Source organism: Callospermophilus lateralis, chromosome 13 (genome assembly GCF_048772815.1).
Source record: "Callospermophilus lateralis isolate mCalLat2 chromosome 13, mCalLat2.hap1, whole genome shotgun sequence".
In the NCBI taxonomy this organism is placed as follows: Eukaryota; Metazoa; Chordata; class Mammalia; order Rodentia; family Sciuridae; genus Callospermophilus; species Callospermophilus lateralis.
The window spans coordinates 67,753,663-67,774,443 of NC_135317.1; the positions used below are offsets into that span (position 1 = coordinate 67,753,663).

At 35.1% G+C, this 20,781-nt stretch overlaps 1 protein-coding gene across 3 annotated transcripts in view; it reads left to right on the forward strand.

Moving 5' to 3' along the window:
- The window catches only part of Ush2a (usherin), a 724,044-nt gene that overhangs the window by 545,155 nt on the left and 158,108 nt on the right, over positions 1-20,781 (forward strand). For all 3 annotated transcript variants that reach the window (XM_076831652.1, XM_076831654.1, XM_076831653.1), the window contains 2 exons: positions 1,669-1,837; positions 14,586-14,807. In XM_076831652.1, coding sequence (XP_076687767.1) covers positions 1,669-1,837; positions 14,586-14,807 — 391 coding nt within the window. The remainder of the gene's footprint in view (positions 1-1,668; positions 1,838-14,585; positions 14,808-20,781) is intronic.

Consider the following 20,781-nt stretch of genomic DNA (forward strand, 5'->3'; position numbering starts at 1 on the left):
CTAAAATGAGAAGTTACAAAGAAGTGGAAAAGAGACTTTTATTGTGAGTCTAAGAACCTCTGGCTAAATCACTACAACATCGGGAGTACCTAAAATACTTATTCAAGCTCCCCCACGTGATTACACATGATTACAAATTGTGGTTCTTCAATCTCAGAGAATTAGCCCTGAAGGGATTGTTATAACCCAGACGATAGATTTTACTCCCAGAGATTCTGTTCAGTAGATCTGGGGTGGACTGTGAGAATTTGTATTTCTTACACGTTCCCAGGTGATTCCCTCTATGGCTGGTCCAGGAATCACACTTAGAGAATAATTGGATCGCAAAATTCATTTGAAAACCATGGAGCAAGGAAAAGAAACCTATTTGAAAATTAGCCACATGCAAATCAGTTCCGATTATTGAAATTCCCATTCATACCTCGGAGACAATAAAATGAAGACTGGATTAGGTTTAGGAAACACTTTGTTTATTGAGAAATCTCCCAAGAGAAAAATTTCCTTGAAAACGTTCTTTTGGGACCCCATCAGTGATGGAAGCCAGAGTGGGTGGGAAGAAAGGCATATTTCTCTTAGAGAAAGGAAGATGCGAATGACATTGATAATGAAAGGTTGAATATCAGCCAGTCTTAATGGCTCATCACTAAATAAATTCTTGAGAAATTATTTCAAAAGAGAATAAGAAGTACTGGGTAAGCTGATAAAAGAGAAGACCAGATGAGTTGAAGTGTCCAGAAACGTACTATGAGTGAATGACATTTTACTAAATGCTTTCAAATCAAACAATGTCATGAAACAAGGCAGAGATGATGTGCTGCTTCACCCTAATCAGCCTACCTAAACCTCAAATTCAAGAGAGATTTCTCAGTTAGCTCCTACAGATATGACCTGATTTCAAAATTTACCTTTCATACAAATTGAAGGAAAGAACTGCCCAATTTATTTTTGGAATTAGACTAATTTTGAATCCTCATTGCTAACAATTAAAGCACAAAAAGTTCATTACAGTTGAGTCAGTAGCCAGGCTACCTGAGGAATCACAGGGGTGGACTTTGGAATCGAGCCCAATTTCTTTGCTTTTAAATAACTTTTGAAAAATAAGGATAGCTTTTCAAAATTAATTTTCATATAAATTTTCTTTTTTATATGTGGTCGCCTATGAGATAGACAGACAGACACATAGACAGTAGACCTCCATTGAGATTGCCTTTTCTGAAAACTGGGTTCATAAGTTAGGGACCATATGCAGTTTAAGAAAAATTCAATTTATTAAGAGAAAAAAAGAAGGATCAATGAGAGATAGCTTCCATAGACACTGTGTTTTCAAATTAAACAACCATTAAAATAAAAATATACATTTGAGGGGAAGTGTTCATTAAATCAGAAGAATTTTTTACATTGGAAGCACTGGTGGACAAAAATAGTTCATATTTATAGAGTATTATAGTAGAAAATAAAGCATTGTTGAAGGCTAAAAAAACCTGTACTGCATCTCAGAAAACATTATTTATAGAATTTGAATGATGCTGGGAGATACATTTTTTAAACCTATGAAATATGCATGATATCATCTCAGATCAAGACCTTATGAGAAAATAATTGTATCACATGAGATAGAATGCTCCTAATTAAAGTTACATTTCTTTAAAAATGATTTCAAACTTTCAGGTTTGTTGTAATGGAGTTCTCTATGACCCCAAGCCTGGATACCACTGTTGTGAAGAAAAGTATATCCCATTCATTCTGAATTCAGTGGGAGTTTGTTGTGGTGGTCGAATTCGGGAGATACAACCAAATCATCAGTGCTGCTCTGGGTATTATGCTAAAATTCTACCAGGTGAGCATCATTTCTGAGTGTACTGAATGATTTGGGAAACATGAAAACACTAACACATGACTCGTGGCAGCATCTATTTTACATACCTCTCCAACAAAATTTGAACCGCAAACACATAGCCAATGGCCTGCTTTAGACATCATTTCTTCTTTCAGCTTCATTGAAATATAACCTAGGCTAGGTAGAAACCAAAGAAAGAAGGAACACCAGCGGCATACAGTCATTCACTGTGGCCAAGTGCAGTGGGATGAAAGGTATAAAGCCAATAAGCAAAACCAGGAGATAAAGAAATGGAGAGATGGAAAGACAGTTGCTACTTACACCACTGTAGTAATGGAGGGTTCTTTGCAAATTATTGCAAAGCAGTGTTCTCCTAGAACAAAGAAAGTAAGAGCTTTATTAGGGAGATTTATACATATCCAAATAGGGAACACTCATCATCATATATAGTGAGGTACATATTCCTGAGCATGCTCAGTTCTGTGGTCATAATCACATGTTCAGACAAAAATAGCAGATACAAACACTTCTGGGCAGAAGATTTAGCATTGTAATAAGCAAAGTCTATTTCAAGTCATCTAAAAAGAATTAAGTCATAATGATGCTCAATGATTTTGGTTCATTCTTTTTAAGTTTTTCCAAAGATCCTTAGCTGAAACAAAGAGAAAAACAACTTTAAAAGTATGTTAACAATCTTTTAAAAGGGCAGCAACTTTTCTCTAGAAGGTATAGGAACTCACCATTAAAAATGCCTGCCTTGGAGCCAGGGTTGTAGCTCAGTGGTTGAGTGCTTGCCTATCCTGCATGAGGCACTGGGTTCCATCCCTGGCACCACATTTAAAAAGTAAACAAGGAAAATAAAGGTATTGTGTCCATATACAACTAAAAAAATATTTTTTTAAAAAATGCCTGCCTTGCATAGAGGATAACCTAAAGAACTATACCTGGAGATCTAGTCTACTCCCTGTGCTTGTGACTTTACTCACATGGCTCAATAATTTCATCTTCAAATCTGGGGATCTCTGTTTATCCCTCTCTAAGAAGCAGTTCCTCATTTATTCATTTCTATTCTGAACCATACATGCATTGCTCCTAATTGGATTAGAACTGCACATTCCATTTTTCTGAGAGTTCTAGTCCACTGGCAGGATCATCTTGTTCTGGATTGGGCAGGATAAAGAACAATGCAAAAAAGGGTAGGAACTAGGAGGGAATTCCTCTCCCTGCCCCCTTCTTAGTGCTTCAGCCAAGTGAACTAGCCATTTACCTCCAAATTTCAAGAATCATGTAATTGGGGATAATGATAATAACAACTGTCATTCATAAAATAAGAACTCTCTGGTATGCTCTGTATTTAAAAGCTTTACATATGCTACCCAATATAATTGTCATAACTCATTACTCTAGTAAGTGGGTATTTTATATGCAGTTTACAAGCAAGAAGCAGGTCTAGAGAATATTAGTGACACATTCAGATTCATAGGGATGGATTGGAGTGGGAGAGTTGAAATGGAAATGCAGGCCTGTCTCCCCAAAATCTATGCTCTTTGGAGGAGAGCTGTCTCTGTCTCTCTGTCTAAAATGTGTTAACATTTTTTTAAAGGGCTATTCTAGACCTCTAAACTTTTTCATTAGTTTAATAAATAATAAACCATTGTCAGTTTCTATTTATTCTAGAAAAGGCGTTGAGAATAACAGATAGTTTGCCATCACCAAAATTGAATATTGATGTCTTCCTTAAAGAACAAAAAGTGGATCTGGGAGGAATAGAAAAAAGCCAAGTTTTTTGGAGGCCTTAGGAAAGCTGAGATGCCTAGTTTAATGTGAAATTCAAGCCAAACATCTGGTTAATTTAGATATTGGTTTTTCAGTTTACTTTGTTTTGGTACAAATTTATTTATATATTCACCCAACGTATGTGAAATGTGAAATTGTCTTGTCCAATTTCTCTCTTGCTAAATACTACAGCAAAACAAAAAACTGTGTTAATTAAATACTCTACAAGTTTGTTATCATTTCCCTTTACAATTCATAGAAAAAATATGCCTTTTTAGTAGTGCTGTTGTTTCTGATTATCCAACAAAAATACTTGCTGACCTGGATAACTTCTAACCAGATTTTCTAAATAAGAAAATACATTGATAGAATAAGGATTTTGTAGAAAATTGATAATTATTATCTTGTAGTTCATGGTTGCTAACAACTAGTCAAATATTGTCAAATGCTTTATTCTTTCTGAACACTTAAATTTAGGGAGTTTTCCTCTATAATTCTTCCCTTTCCAACAAATTTTAAAAGTCCAGAAATGAGATAGACATTTCCTGTTCTGTTCTTACCATCCTTTATAACTGTAGACTTTATGAGGCTTTTCTCTATGTCTAGCATGTAACTAAGTAATTGTGTTTTTCCAAGTCACACTAAAATTTTTGCTGTTATGATTTACAGCAAACCATTCAAATGCTGAAAAATACCCTCTGTCCCTGAAAATTAATTATCTCTACTTGGTTGCATCTACACTGTATTTGACTCTAGAGATTGGCCTGATCCTTTTTCAATCCTAGCAGTGTCAGATTTAGAACTAAGAACTACTTTTGTTCTATTTCAAAATAAAATATGAGGTTTTTTTTTCTGAAAATGAAATAACCCATGGAAATCCATAGTCTCTTATTGATATTATATAAACTTTTTAATAACTCATTTTGAAAACAAAGAGTATTGAAATCTCTATTGTCTGGATGTGCATATGTATACAGGCTTACTCAGATCTAAAGTGTTTTTTAATACCTACCAAATGATTGAGCATGTCGCACATTTGGATTCTTTTTGAGTAGTTTATTTTTCACAGTTTCAGAATGCCTACCATGGTGTCAAGAGAAAGAGAATTGCAATTTCTGGAATAATCAAAGGCACTGTTCAGTCCCAATCTTTCATCTGAATGTACCTAAATGCAGAAATTCTTTCATGACCTCTGTCCTTAGCCCAGGGTCTTTGTTATCTAGTTTAAGGCTGTTTGCATGAAGAGGGAAAGCATAGTGACCCCAAACCATCTTGTATCTAAGTGTAATTAAAATCCAATCATTAGTCTCTCAGTTCAAGGCTAAGATAGATACAGGCAATCTGATATTTGTAGATGAGTCTGAAATATTGGTTAACATTTACTTCCTTTTTTCTTCGGGACTTTCCTCCAAAGTACCCCATAACAAAGAGGAGCAGAGAAAAGAATGTTCATCCCCCCCCAACTTTTTTATAAATATGCTAATGACCCCAACCAAATGTTAATGTGGGTCATTCTTTGATAAGAATAACAATTAACTGTTAGACTGAATGGTGGCTTTTAGAGAGAAAACATTTTCAAGCCTGGCCTGAAATAGATTCATTTTGAGAGGTTAATGAGAAGGTGACTGATCCTTGTATCTTATGTCTAATAGCCCTTTTTTGAAGGAAAAAAAAAATCTGTTTTATTTTTCATTGATATAATCTGCATCTCTTTTATGAAGTATTTTCTTCTGTCAGTATCTGAATAAGATTCTGAGGGATTCAGGAAAATGTGGACAAAAGGTCTAAACCAATTAATATTTGGTATGCGCAAAACAGCATTTTTAAAAAATAAATAAATAAATAAATAGATGTTGCTTTCCCCAGTCTAGCTGTGTACACTATGTTTTCTCTAAGACCATCATTGTCCTAAGTGATGTCCAATTAACTGATCCTGCCTCCACTCCTGTGTCACAGTGTGGGGGTTTATGGAGGTCTCTCTGGAGGCAGAGGAGACCTCTACTCAAAACTTCTAGGTTCTTGACCATGTTGCAGAAAATAATTTAACCACATCAGGCTTTGGCAAAGAGAAAAGGAGCTTTATTAGAAATTGAAAGGTAAAGGTGTACACTTTGAGAGCAGAATTCAGTCTATCATGAGAGGGAGATGTACCGCCATGACTTAAATTTTTATTAGAGTACATATTAGTTGGAACATATACGATTCAAAGAGGCTGGGCCTCTCTCTGAACTGGGAAACACTGAACAAGATTGTGTCTTCCCATCAGGTGGTCTGGTCTGGAAGTAGGTTTCCCTTTACATCAACATCTCTGGCAGTTGGGCAATTGATCAGGTCAAAAGCCAATCAAATTTAGCACCTAGCCTCATGGGGTTAATGATCTTTTTCTGTTGTCATCTTCCTACCTCTTGAGTATTTATCTTAGAGAGATGAAAATATGCTTACTCAAAGACTTACCCATCAATGTATATGACTGCTCTACTCATAATTGCCCCAGAAGTAGGAACAATTCAAAAGTTCTAAAGGGAGTAAATGGGAAAACTGTGGTACAAAGAAATTCTACCTAGCAGTAAAAAGAAACAAAATCTAGATAAATACTAAAAAGGCATTATGCAGAGTGAAAGAAACCAGTGTCAGAAAGGTACAAATTCTGAGATTCCATTTATAAGACATAGTCAAATAAAGTTATAGTTACAGAGAACCACTTGGTGATTGTCATGGATAATGGATGGGAAAAGTGAGACTATACAAAGATAACATCGGGGTGTTTCTGGGGAATGATGAAACTCTTTTGTATCCTAATTGCATTCCTGTGTTGAAATTCACAGAAGTATAGATCTAAAATGGCCAATTTTACTGGGTGATACTTTTAAAACAGTATGCCTTACAATACAATTTCCATTTTACGAGTATGAAAAGTGGGATATATATACATGACCTAGTCATTCAGCTAGTCAAGATTAGAATTTTCATGATTAAATACTATATCGAGTCCTTATATTTCTTCATATAGTAATGTGCTGATGTTGTATGTGTAATTTAATGTATTTTTATGTTATGTTGGTAAAACAGAAACAAACCAAATGTATCTCTACTAAGATTACAATTAGAATCATTATTTAAAAAACAAACAAACAAACAAAACATATCCTAGTCAGAAACTAGGCTTCTTATTTCAGGTAATATTTTACATAATTGTGCTCTAATAAAAAAATATCTGTATAGTGTTTTGGTGGTTTGATAGCAAATAATTAGTGAACATGGGTTCTACAGTCAAATTGCCTGGCTTCATATCCCATGGCTTTCACTTCTTAGTTGTTTGACATTCATTGAGTAGCTTAACCTAGTAATATTCATGGGAGACTAATGTTTCCTATGTCCTTGGAGCCAGTGATTTAGAATCTCCAAACTTGGGGCTGGGGATGTGGCTCAAGCAGTAGCGCGCTTGCCTGGCATGCGTGCGGCCCGGGTTCAATCCTCAGCACCACATGCAAAAACAAAGATGTTGTGTCTGCCAAGAGCTAAAAAATAAATATTAAAATTCTCTCTCTCTCTCTCTCTCTCTCTCTCTCTCTCTCTCTCTCTCTCTCTTCGGAAAAAAAAAAAAAAAAAGAATCTCTAAACTTACCAGTTCTCATGTACAAACAGAAAGAAAGGTTCAAAGTAATTGAGGAGCTTAAGAGTGAGGGGGTGAGGAGTCTCCCTCAAATGACAAAAGATAGTTTGCTATGAATCCTGCCAGAGCAAAGACTCTGGAGTGTTTACTTTCATCAGGTCACATAAAAGGGCAGCTGCTTCACCAAAGCTAAGAATTGCATGTCTAGGGGCCACTGAGATGCTGTGAGACCAAACATCCTACCGATTCTCTGAGATTAAGCAATCCTCTAACTTAACTTTTGGCAGTGGGACCTGGGAAAGTCATGAATACCTCCCAACCTTTAAGGAAAAAGAGATCTGCCATTTTGCATAATATTACAGCATAGACTCAAAGCCCTGAAAATATACTTTTTTTCTGATAAATAGATGTTCGGAGACTTTGTGCCCCTCTGTTGACACATCTATTGAAAAATAGATGGAACCAATTCTTTTGGACTATCCTGGAAACATAACAGAAGATCACCCACATCTTGTCTGAGTGGAATGAATCTTATAGAGGAAATCACACATCTCTCCGTGTATTAGTTTCTCATTACTGCCAAGACATTTTAGTTATTACTGAATTCCCACAAATGTAGTTGCTGAAAACATCACAAATTTATCATCTCATATTTCTCAAGGTCAGAAGTTCAAAATGGATCTCACTAAGCTAAAAATCACCGTGTTAGCAGCACTGTATTCCCTGTTGGAGGAGAGAATGCATCTCCTTGACTTTTCTGCCTCCTTGGGGCTGCCCACATCCTTTGGCTCATGGCCTTCTTCCATCTCCCATACCAGCCATGGAAAATCCAGGTGTTCTCACATCATATCATCAGACTTATTTCCTATGTGCTCTCTTAATTCCCCTTTGTATGTAATATGACACATTCACAGGCCCCAGGGGTTACAGTGGAAATCTCTAGGAGGTCATATTCTATTTACCACACTAGAGGTATAATTAATAATTGTGAGAATGAAGGGGATGCTTCTCTGAATACTTGGGCTATGAAAGGCTCCAATGAATTTAGAAAGATACTGTGAGAGTGAGCACAAGAGGAGATGCTGAGCATTAGTGCACTGCTCTGAATTAAGCAGATGCCTCAGGGATTGGAGATAGGATGGTACTTGGTTAGGAACTATAGGGAAGTGAGGAAGCACAATCTTGTTAAAGGCCCTTAAATCTTGTACAAAGTGGCACACAAGTCATTTATCATTTTGACGAAATGAACAGTATTACAAGGGCTAGAACAGGGATGACCAGTACTTTCCGGAACCATGTGCATAAAATGGATCACAGTTATGTGGTTATATTGCTTCCTTTTTTCTTCTTCTTCCTTTTTTTTTAAAGTAGATTTTTAGGCCAGTTTTAAGAGCAAAACCCGATTGATAGAGACTTTTAAGGGTTTTGCCTCTTCTATGAATCCCACATGTGAAATGTCTTTGACCTAGAGGCTCTTGGAAACAGATTCCAGATCTCGGATGTTGGTCAAAAAGACATCAGATATTGTGGATAATTAATCTGTGCCATCATCAAATTACTGACCTGGGATTTTTCTCCTGGAAGTTGCAGAAAGGGGAATTGGGGTCCACATTTAATCCTGGCATCTCATTTACAAAGTGGATTTCCTCCCAGTGGATGCACTGGAGTGGAATTATTAAACCAAGAAAAGTGTGGTGACTTAAGAGAGAGCAAAGAAATACAAAAGCAGAATCTTAGGGGTATTTGAAGTTCCTACCACTGAGGCATTTTGGTTATACCTAGGAAGGAATGATGAAAAAGTAGTAGGGTTTATGGTTGATGTTGTATACCCAGTATCAATTACATATTGTCACTATCTGTTTTCTGTGGCTATAATAAAATACCACAGACTAAGTAATTATAAACAATACAAGTTTATTTGGCTCGTGGTTTGGGAAACTGGGGAGTTCAAAGACATGATACCAGCATCTGGCAAGAAACATCATGTTGCATAATCCCATGGTGAAAGGTAAAAGCAAGAATGCATATTGCAGAGATTTGAAGGATTGGGGATGGAATTAGGCTTAATTTATCCCTTCTCTTAGTAACCTATTCCCACAGCACCCAGTCACTCTTAAGACAACAGCATTAATTCATTCATGAGGTAGGAGCTCCAAATCCTTCTATTTTTACAATTACATACAAATTTCTTCCTTAGGTCAAGGTCAGTTATGGTTAGACCAAAGCAGCTACATTTATGGAGTTTGTCCTTCTCCTTTTTCCATTTTATCTTTCTACCTAAAGCAGAGCAAATATTCTCCAGGACCCTTTTCCCTACTAGTATTTGCTTTTTTACTTTGGTGTGGGCTAGATACAGAAGTGTCTTTGTTCTTATCTTTATCTAATTGTTTAATCTGAGAAGTTGTGAATTTGTTGTGTGTTTGTTTTCTTTTTCTGAGCCATTGTATCCTCCATGTGCTAAGTGGGCAGTTATAATTTCTGAAGCAGGGACAGTCTACTATCCTGTCATCTATTTTCTGGCAAGTTGAAATATCTTCTTCACCCCTAAGAAACTAGAGTGTTCTTGGAAGATAGTAGTTAAGGGGTCTCTGAAACCAGGCATGAATTCATTTATTTTTTTTCCTGTTTATAAGACCAGATTTTTTAATTGTGAGAAAATATGAATGACATAAAATTTGCCATGTGAACAATTTTTTGATTCAGTTTAGTGACATTGAGTATATTCACATTGTTGTACAACCATCACCATCACCTAGCATGGGAATTCTTTTCTGTATCCAGACTGACACTATATTCATTGAGCACTCTCCACTTACCCTTACCCTCAACACGTGGCAACCACCATTCCATTGTTTGTCTCTATAAATTTATCAACTCTTGGTACCTCATATGATTATAAGCACCTATTTGTCCTTTTTTAAAATTGACTTCTTTCACTTAACATAATACTGTCAAGATTTATTCATATTGTGGCTTATGTCAAGGTTTCTTTCCTTTTTAAGTATGAAAAAATATTCCATCATATGTAGATGTCACCTTTTTTTTAATCCATTTATCCATCAACAGATATTTGAATCATTTCCACTTTAAGCAAATGTGAATAAAGCCACAGTGAAAATTAGTGTACAAATATCTATTCAAATGCCTGCTTTTAAAACACCCAGAATTGGAATTTCTGGATCATAAGGCATTTTTATGTTTTATTTTATTTTAGTTTTTGAGGAACTGCCATACTGTCTTCCACAGTAGGGGCAACATTTTATATTTTCAACAGCAATACACAAGGTTCCAATTTCTCCATACCCTTGCCAACATTTATTTTGTTAATAGTTTTCCTAATGAGTATGAAGTGGTATTTCACTGTAGCTTTGATTTGCATTCCCCTTAGATTTAGTGAGATCGAACATCTTTTTATGTACTTATTGACCATTTCTATATCTTCTTTGGGAAAATATCTATCCAAGTCTTTTACTCATTTTTAAAATAGGGTTGGTGTTTTTACATCGCTAAGTTGAAGGAATTCTTCCATGTTCTGGATGTTCATCCCTGTTGTGGTTTGCATATGGTTTGGGCGTGTCCCCCCAGGTTTATGTGCTAGAAACTTGGTCCTCACTGTGGTGAGGTAGACAGCTGGAGGGAGCTTTGAGAGGTGTGGCATAGTAGAAAGTAACTAGGTCATTCTGGGCACTGCTCTCAGAAGGAATTCATGTATTTCTTATGGGACTTTAATTAGCTCCTGGGAGAGCCAGGAACCAACTAGCTCTATTGTTTTAAAATATCTGAGCCTGGTCTCTGAAATTCTCACTTCCTTTCTCACTATATGACCATTCTCTCCCTCTCGCACATCTTCCCACCATAAGGCCAGTTACTGAGACCCCTATCAAAGCTGAGCAGATGTTGGTGCTATGTTCTCAAACCTCCAGAAGTGTGAGCTAAATAAACCCATTTACAGATTGCACAGCCTCAGATATTTTGTTGTAGTTCAGAAAATGGACTAAGACTATCTCTTAACAGATAAAAAATTTCCAAATATTTTCTTCTGTAGGTTGCCTTTTTACTTTGTTGGTATTGTTCTTTGATAACATAAAAGTTTTTAATTTTGATGAAGTTAAGTCATTTATTTTATTTTTTTATTGCTTAGCCAAATTCAGTGTAATGAAGCTGTCCCGCTTTTCCGTTTTTTAGAAGAAATTCTAAGGATATGTTTGTTGTTGTTTTTTTGTCTAGATCTTTGATCCATTTTGAGTTCATTTTTGTAGTGTGTGGTATAAGGTCAGGATTCATCATCATTCTTTTACATTGGAATATAAATTTTCCCAAAACTGTTTGTCAAACAAACAAACAAATAATTGAAACAAAACAACAACAACAAAAGATCCTTTCCTTGTCAGAATGGTTTTGGCACCCTTGTGAACAATGATTTGGCCATACATTGGAGGGTTTATTTCCAGGCTCTCTCTTTCATTGGTCAACATATCGTCTTTACACCAACACCAAACTGTTTTGCTTAAAATAGCTTTGCACTAAGTTTTGAAATCAGAAGTGGGAGGTGTACAGTTTTGTTCTTCTCTTTCAAGATTGTTAGAGCTATTTAGAATCCCTTGAGATTCCATGTGAATTTTGGGATGGACTTTTGTATTTCTGAAAGAAGCATCAGGATTTTGACAGGGTTTGCATTGAATGTGCAGATCATTTGGGTAATAGTGGAACCTTGACAATATCAAATCTTACAATCCATGAACATTGGATGCTCTTTCATTTAGTTCATTCTTTCTTAATTTCTTTCAACAGCATTTTGTAGTTTTTAATACATAACTTCACTTGGTTGAGTTCATTAAGTAGTTTTTTAAAAATATATTATTGTTGGGCTGGGGATGTGGCTCAAGCAATAGCACACTCACCTGGCATGCGTGCGATCCGGGTTCGATCCTCAGCACCACATACAAACAAAGATGTTGTGCCTGCCGATAACTAAAAAATAAATATTAAAAAAAATTCTCTCTCTCTCTCTCTTTAAAAAAAAAAATATTTTTGTAAATTTTTTTTTCAGATTGCTAATTCTTAGGCTATAAGAGAAACACACCTGATTTTTGTGTTGATTTCATATACTTTGCTGAATTCAACTATTAGTTGTAACAGGGGTTTCTTGTGAAATCTTTAAGGTTTTCCACATATAAAGTCATTTTGTCTGAGAGCAGAAGTAGTTTTGCCTCTTCCTGTTCAACTTAGATGTCTTATTTCTTTCTCTTGTCTCATTATTCTAGTTTAATATCCATTGGTTTGATGAATGGAAGTGAAAAACAGCATTCTCTTCTTTCTGATCTCAGAGGAAAAGCTTTCAGTATTTCACATTGAGTAAGATGTTATCTGAGGGTATATACATCTATGTAGGTATATATAGGCTCCTTAGTGTGTTGAGGTAGTTTCCTTCTATCCCTGTTTTTCTTCAGTATTTTCATAATGAAAGGGGTTGGATTTAATCAGATACCTTTTTTATACCATGATCATGATATTTTTTTCCTTTGCCCTTTTATCATGGTGTGTTATATTGATTGATTTTCATATGTTGACATATTTTTTATTCCACGAATAAATCCTAGTTGGACGTGTTGTAAAATGTATTAAATTCAGTTTGCCACTATTTTGTTCAGTAATAACAAAGTAATAACCAATAAGGAATATTGGTCTGCGGTTTTCTTTTCTTGTAGTATCTTCATCTGACTTTAATATCAAAGTAATGCAGCCTTCATAGAGGGGTTAGGAAGTGTTCACTGTTCTTCCATTTTTAGGAAGAGCTTGAGAAAGATTGGTGGTGTTTATTCTTCTTTAAATGTTTGGTATAATTTCATAATGGAAGCCATATGGACCAGAGTTTTTCTCTGTAGAGAGATTTTTGGTCACTAAGTAAATCTCATTACCAGTTACAGGTCTGTTCATATTTTGTTTCTGCATGATTCAGTCTTGGGAGGTTTGTGTTACTGATAATTCATCCATTTTATCTAGTAGAACAAATTTCTGTGCAATGAATTTGGACAGGAAAGACCTCAGGGACAGCAGCTGAGATTTCTTGTCCTGTTTTTATACTCTTTATTTATGTATACATAGTTGGGTACTGTCCCATATTTCCTACACTGCTTTGATAAACAATTCACCTCTTGCTTCTACTAACCACATTGTAGGATATCCAGAACAAGGAGATGAATTAATTAATAGAGGACATGAAGTTCAGGTCTATACATATCATAGGCAATCCTCAATTCTTAGTGAACTTGTGCCTTTTCTTGGAAAAACTTGACAAGTCTTTACTTGTGTTGTACAAGTTTAATCCGAACCATGGTTTAAAGCTATACAATCTTCCAGGTTGGTCCTCAACTCATGTACCTTATAAAATGTAGTGAAAGAATATTGCCCAGACAGGGTAATATGTTTTAAGGGACAGTAGAGGAAATGGAAAGAAACAGTTGAAAGAACAGAGAAAGAACAGTTGAAGGGGCAGGAGAGAAAGGAGGAGGAAAGTTAGGACAAGGAGGAAATCAAGGTTTGAGGACCAAGAGGGAGGCCAACCAGAGTTGGGTCATGAAGTAGAAAAGGGGGTGATATGTTGAGTTTTAGATCCACCAAATTTTGTTAGTTCTTTCTAAGATATTGTTAAAAAGAATGAATTCTAAACTCTCCTATCTTTTGAGGGTTTTTTTTTTATTGCTTTGAAATCACTTCATACCTAAATAAAGCATACTGTTGAAATTTAGACTATTTGGATTTTTTGACCTTAGGTTATCAGGCCAAAGATTGTCTGATTTTTATCCCAAGCTTCCTAGAATATCATGTGAAGGGAAATAGTATTCTATGTCTGCCATGGTCCAGCAAATTATGAATATGCTGATTGGAACATAGTGATTTTATCTCCACTTATTTAATTAACCCCCCCTATTAGAAGTGTTTTATTTGGTTACTTTGATATAGTCATGGGCGATACAGATTTATCTATTGGTAGTTTCTAAGTCTATTTCACTTATAAAAAAAAAACTTATACTAAACAGAAAAGTATTCTTGGGCGTTCTTTTTCTTTAATGTCATGTAACCCATGTCACTAGACCTATGTGGTCATTTATAACAGGAAAGGTAAACAAAAAACAGAGCCTTACCTCTAAATGAGTATGTGTGAGCAAACATACATTTGTTTATATATCTTGACACAAAAGTTTTAGAGATGTTTTGAGATTTTGCAGCTCCAAGGTAACGGTATTCTTTGTAGTAACAATCAGTTGGCCTCTTCAGTGTGATTTTGATCGAACATAATTGTGAGTCATATTTTGTTTTAAAATTCAAGCAATGATTGTTATTGTCCTAAATTGACAGGTGAAGTATGCTGTCCAGATGAACAGCACAATCGGGTTTCCGTTGGCATCGGTGATGCCTGCTGTGGCAGAATGCCGTATTCCACCTCAGGAAACCAGATTTGCTGTGCTGGGAGGCTCCATGATGGCCATGACCAGCAGTGCTGCGGTGGACAGATTGTGAGCAAAGATTTAAAGTGCTGTGGTGGTGAAGTGGAGGGCATGGTATACAGTCCCCTCCCAGGTAAGGGGCCCTTCTCTACCTTTCAGTACGTGGAGAATCTGAGGAGCAGAGAGGGTGAGAAATTAACTCCTAAAATAGAACAAGTAGATCTCACATTAATTGATATCCACTGTAACAATTAGTAACATACCGTAAAACAAATTAAAATGTCATTTCCCATTTCTGTGTTTATCTGATGCATTTTATAAAGACACATCCAAAAAAAAAATCCTAAAACAAATCCCCACATGAATGCATGAATACATTGACTCTGGATCAAAAGAATATATTCCTTGTAAATATTAATATAAAATCAATGAATTATATTATGTATATAATTCCTTCACTTTCTTATTCTCTTCTCCTTGTGAAGCAAGCTAGCACTAATAATAGTAATAAACATTATTATTGATGAGTACTTATTCTCTAGAAGGGACTATCCCAATGTTTTGTATGTTATTAATAAATTAATCTTTACAACAATCTTACAAATAGGTACTATTATTATTCACATTTTCAAAATGAGGAAAAAGACTGAGGGTATAGCTCGGTGATGGAGCACTAGTCTAACATGTGTGAAGCCCTGGGTTTGATCCCAACACTGCAAAATAAAAATAATGATAAATAAAATAAAAATGAAAATGAGGACACTGACATGTGAATATTAGGAATTTACTCAAGACCATATAGATAGTTAAATCTAGAATTTGATGGCCTGAAATTCATACAGTTGGGGGAAACTTTTTAAGAAAAGAAAATTAAATTATGCAGACAAAATAAGATAGAGAATGAATATTCATGTGTAACGGGACCATAAATTACAAAAATTATGCATATATTAAAACAAAACCCTGGCAAATCCCACTAACATAAAAATAGCACATTTTTATTATGTAATTCCTGGCATTCCTTTGCCAGTTTTCCCCCTGACCTGCTTAACACATGCCCTCGGATAACCCCTTCATATGACCATGGTATTTTTTATCATAGTTAAGGGAAAACAGAAAAATAATTCAGTCTTTCCTATTACATGGTTTCCCATAATTGATTTTAAAAGAATATAAAGTTTTTAAAAGTAACCTTAAGCTTCATAAGTCATTATTATAATGTTATGTGAATATTTAGGATTATTGTCAAATTTGGAGAAAATCTCTACTGAGGATCTTTCTAGGATTTTGAGACATTTTAAATTTTCTCATCTGAAAATGATTTGAAGTGACTTGTCTTAAATATTTTGTTGAGTTGACATTATTAACCTGTATTTCATGGATATTTTCTATATATCTGAATTCAGGTTGTAAGTTATCATAGATATCACTATCCTATCTGCAAATCAGCAAGAAGTATAAGTTTTCCAAAGTATTCATGAGTCATGTCTCTTCATAATTTACATTATTCAGTAATCAAATGACCTGTGCACTACTTCAATTCTAAATTTGTCATTTTCTTTTAAATAGTTTCCTACTTTAGATGCAATCTGAAATGCATTTTCTTACAATCCCCTCCTTAGTATTAGAATAGTTTTATTTCATTAAATTTTTCATTATTACAGCTTTTGTTTCATATTATTTTAGGTTTTCTATCTGACTTTTCTTTCTCTAAAGTTTCTCTTTATATTCATCCAAATTAGGGGTCTATGATTTTTTACATTCCATATCTTTCCAAATTTCAGCTGAATTGGCATATTAAAGACTTAATAACTTCTTTTTCATGGGAGGTGACTTAAATCATATGCATATATCTACTGAACACAAATATTTCCTGAACTCAATTTCTCTTTTGGCTTTGTTGATTTTAGTATTGAAGTGCTTTTCTTAGTAGTTTCCATAAGAACTTTACATAGAAGTAATACGTACTATGCATAAGCAAATGATCTTTATCAATAACACTGTAATAAACAATTTAAATAATTGTTACTTATGGATAACTCTGATGGCTTTTAAGAGAAGAAATTATAGGAAGTAGCAAAGAATCCCTAGTTTCATCCCCATCAAGATATTATGATGTCTGTTATCATACTCAGAGGGGACCTAGAGCAGCAACCCCTACTGATTTGGGGTAGATTTTCCCTGAACATAATGAAGCTTGAGCTTCAGAGTCTTTTGTTGAATGAACCCCATTCAAGGCAAATGTAATTATATATTTTTATAAAATTTGTAATATTTTAATATTTAACTACAATTTGTTATGGCCACTGTCTCTTGCCCTTTTCATTTTCTTTCTGGAATGTGTGTCCTCATATCATAGGCATTTTAAAAATCTAAGTAAATATTTAGCAGTTATCTTCCAAGTTCACTTGACAGTTGTGCCCTTTCCTATAGCCAGGAAAGAGCATAGAATAACATATGTAGCTGTTTGTGTTGACTAGGTCCAGGAATAGCAACCATTTGTATTAACATTCCATTGAATAGAACTCAACTATCTGTTGACACCTAAATACAAGGAACACTGGATATTTGCTCATGAATCGCTTGCCACTGTGACTGAGAAAGGATTCTAACTCCATCTAAATGACTAGAGTCCCTGCTCTAGATCCCTATAAGTATTCTGATACCTGGACAAATATTCTATACTATTGAACACAAATCAAATATGCATTTTGTCTGATGAGCAGGCCAAATATAGCATAACCAGCAAGTGGCAAACATTTAATGAATGACCAGGAAAAAAAAACACAGACATTATAAAGTTTTCTTTTAAACACCAAATACTTGAAAAAATTAGAAGAAAAAGTATTTACTATGTATAAATGCTACAGTCTAAGGCAGTGGTGCTTAAAGAATTCCTCTGGAAATTTTGGTGGTCTCCAAGACTTTTTCAGGTGGTCTGTGAGATGAAAAGTATTTTCCTGAAATGCTATTTTATACCTTTTTTAAAAAAAATATTTATTTTTAGTTGTAGGTGGACACAATACCTTTATTTTATTTTTATGTGCTGCTGAGGATCGAAACCAGTGCCTCATGCATGCTAGGTGAGAGCTCTACCTCTGAGCCACAATTCCAGCCCCAATATTTTATACCTTTTTAACTCCCATTCTCTCATAGAGTATAGTGGAATTTTCCAGAGGTTAAATGACATGTGATATTGCAATAGATACAATGCAGAAGCAGACATGAGAACTCCTTTGCTTTTGATGAATTAGACATTACAAGGGCTTGCAGAAATGTACACAATGTTGTTTTGCTCACTCATTTTTCAGTTTGGAAAATATGTTTATTTTCATAAATATATTTGTTATTGCTGATTTTAAGTGAACTAATAATATTTCCAAATTAACTTTAATTCTAAGATGGTATGTATCAACTGATATAATCCATATAAACAATGGCCATTTTGGGTCTTTAATAATTGATAAGACTATAAAGGGGTTTGGAGGCCAAAATTTAAGAACCACTGCTTAAAGGCATAGTAATTTTTATAGAAAATTGTGGCACTTAGTTATACTTATGACTAATCAGTTGAGTATTTCCTCCTCTTTTATTTGAAGTAGCTAAAGCAGTATCAATGAGTAGCAAAAGCATTGCCTCCTTAGTAGTGCAATAGTTCAGAGTTTAGAAATAGGAACAGAATGTCTCATGTTGTTGTCTTTGTTCATCTGTAACTTTTTAAAATCAATTGCCATATTAATTCATTCAATAAATATGTATTATGTAGAAACTATATTCAAAATATTCTTGGTAATTTGTAAGTGTAAAAATGGCTATGATTCCAATTTTATCCTCAAGGACTTAAAATCTAATGAAGGAGAATAGTACCTATAAGGTTATGCACAAGCCTAAGAGAGAAGCCAAGAATACATGCATATTCTTAAGACTAAAATATCACTATAGTCGAGGTGACAAGGATAAATGTGGGTTGTTCCATTGGACTGGAATATCCAACAATGAGTAGGATCCTGAGAGGGATGGCTTGATCTGAAATGTGAAATAAACAATCTGCAAAATATCCAATGGTGGTGAACACTTTAGCTTATGTGAGGGGGACACCCTGCATAAAGTAATGGTAGGAAATAAATATGAGCAAGCCACACGATTTGAACATTATTTCGTATTCCAGGAAGAGTCATTGTGATTATAAGAGCTGTGATTTAAGGAGATAAATTAAATTTGGAATGGCAGAATGAATGTGAAGGAAAAGGAAAGAGAAGTCTGAGCATCATTGCCTTAAAATAAATTGCACCTATCCAAAGATGTAGAATAGAGGTTATGGTCCACTGGGAGCAAGGATTCTTAATTGTTATCTCCTGATAATCTTTGGAAAATTTCAAACCCTAACTTCAAAAAAAGTTCATAGAAAACACATACACACACACACACACACACACACACACACACAAAATGCCATGAGTTTTACACCCTTGTTTTATCCATGAACTCAAACTTCAGAATCACTTCTTTATTTACTTCAATATGATGTGTGATTTAGTCAGTTTTTCTCTGCTGTGACCAAAAGACCTGACAATTTAGAGGAGGAAAAGTTTATTTGGGGGTCTCATGATTTCAAAGGTCTTAGTCTACTAGTAAGCAGAGAGAGAAAGAGCTCAACAAGGTTAAAACAATACCCCAAGGCATGCCCCCAATGACCTACCTCCTCCAGCCACACCCCACCTGCCTTCAGTTGCCACTCAGTTAATCCCTATCAGGGGTTAATTCACTGATTAGGTTAAAGCTGTTAGAATCCAGTCATTTCACCTCAGTCAACCTTCCTGCATCATCTTACATATGAGCTTTTGGGTGACACCACGTATCTAAACCATAATAATATTTCATGCCAGAGAAGATTTTTTCCTAAAGAAACTATGACATTCCTCAACTCCTATAAATCAAATTTAGCTCTAGAATTTCTTTTGACTATTCATAGCTCCACCAATGCTAATAATCTGGAGGACTGGTAGAATAATGCTTCATAAAAAGGGGAAAAATGTCTTTTCATTCTCATGACCTTCCTGCAGGTTTCACTGAAAATGAACAGGTTCCACATCTTTTTCATTTCTTTGCTGCTACTAGTGCCATTATAATAGCTGTGACCTTAACGACCTTCCAGAATATTCCTATGGCCCATTTTCTCCTCAACCTAGCCACACCCCATACCTGCGACACAAGGATTTGTATCTTATTATACTGCTCCTAAGCCTGGCCTCTCACTGCCTGGCATTGTGTGCCTGCCATGAGACGGGGTTGGCTCATAAAACATCTCTTTATGTACTTTATTACTTAAACTCTTTTATTTGCCTGCAGGAGCCCTTTAACAAAATCACATTGAATTGACTTTCTCACACCAAATCAAATCTCCCTGGTCCCAGTTCAGTTGTCTTTGTCAATATGTATTTTATAAATGGAGTGAATTAACAGATGCTGTTGGAACAGAAGTGCTAGGGTAGCGTTTATGTTTTTAGTGCTCTCTCTGGGCAGATGAGTTGTGTAGGAGTGTTATACAGGTATCTCGGGATGAAAGTCATGTTCGTCATTTCAGTGGATATGTATTCTTAACCATTTTCTTTAAATACTTTGAAACCTCTTTTATTACTCATTTTTTTTCTTCATGTTTGTTTATATGGCTTTATCATTGCCATTCATCTTAGGTTGAATTTGACATATGCTTTAGCATTAAAAGATGAAAATTAAAGCCATTCTATCACTCAAGGAAGATGGGATTTTTTTGTTGGCCGTGGGAAACCGATCATTATGTGCCTCTGGAATATATTCCCTTATTTCTATTATAAATTTCGTCCAGGCAGCGTTTGACAAGAAACCCTAGATAGAAACTGTTTCAGAAGAGAACATTGAGTTTCCATGTCCTGAACTCTGACTTCAGTAGAATGATGACTACCATGTGTAATATGAATATTTCATTAAGATGGAATTTGGGAACTTTGCAAAGAGGGAGGTATAGCCACAGAAATCCATGGTGTAAGAATTGTATTGCAAGAATATTTCCTAGGAAGATTTCTATAATATGAAGATTTTTTTTTAAAGTACAACTTTAATGCTATAAA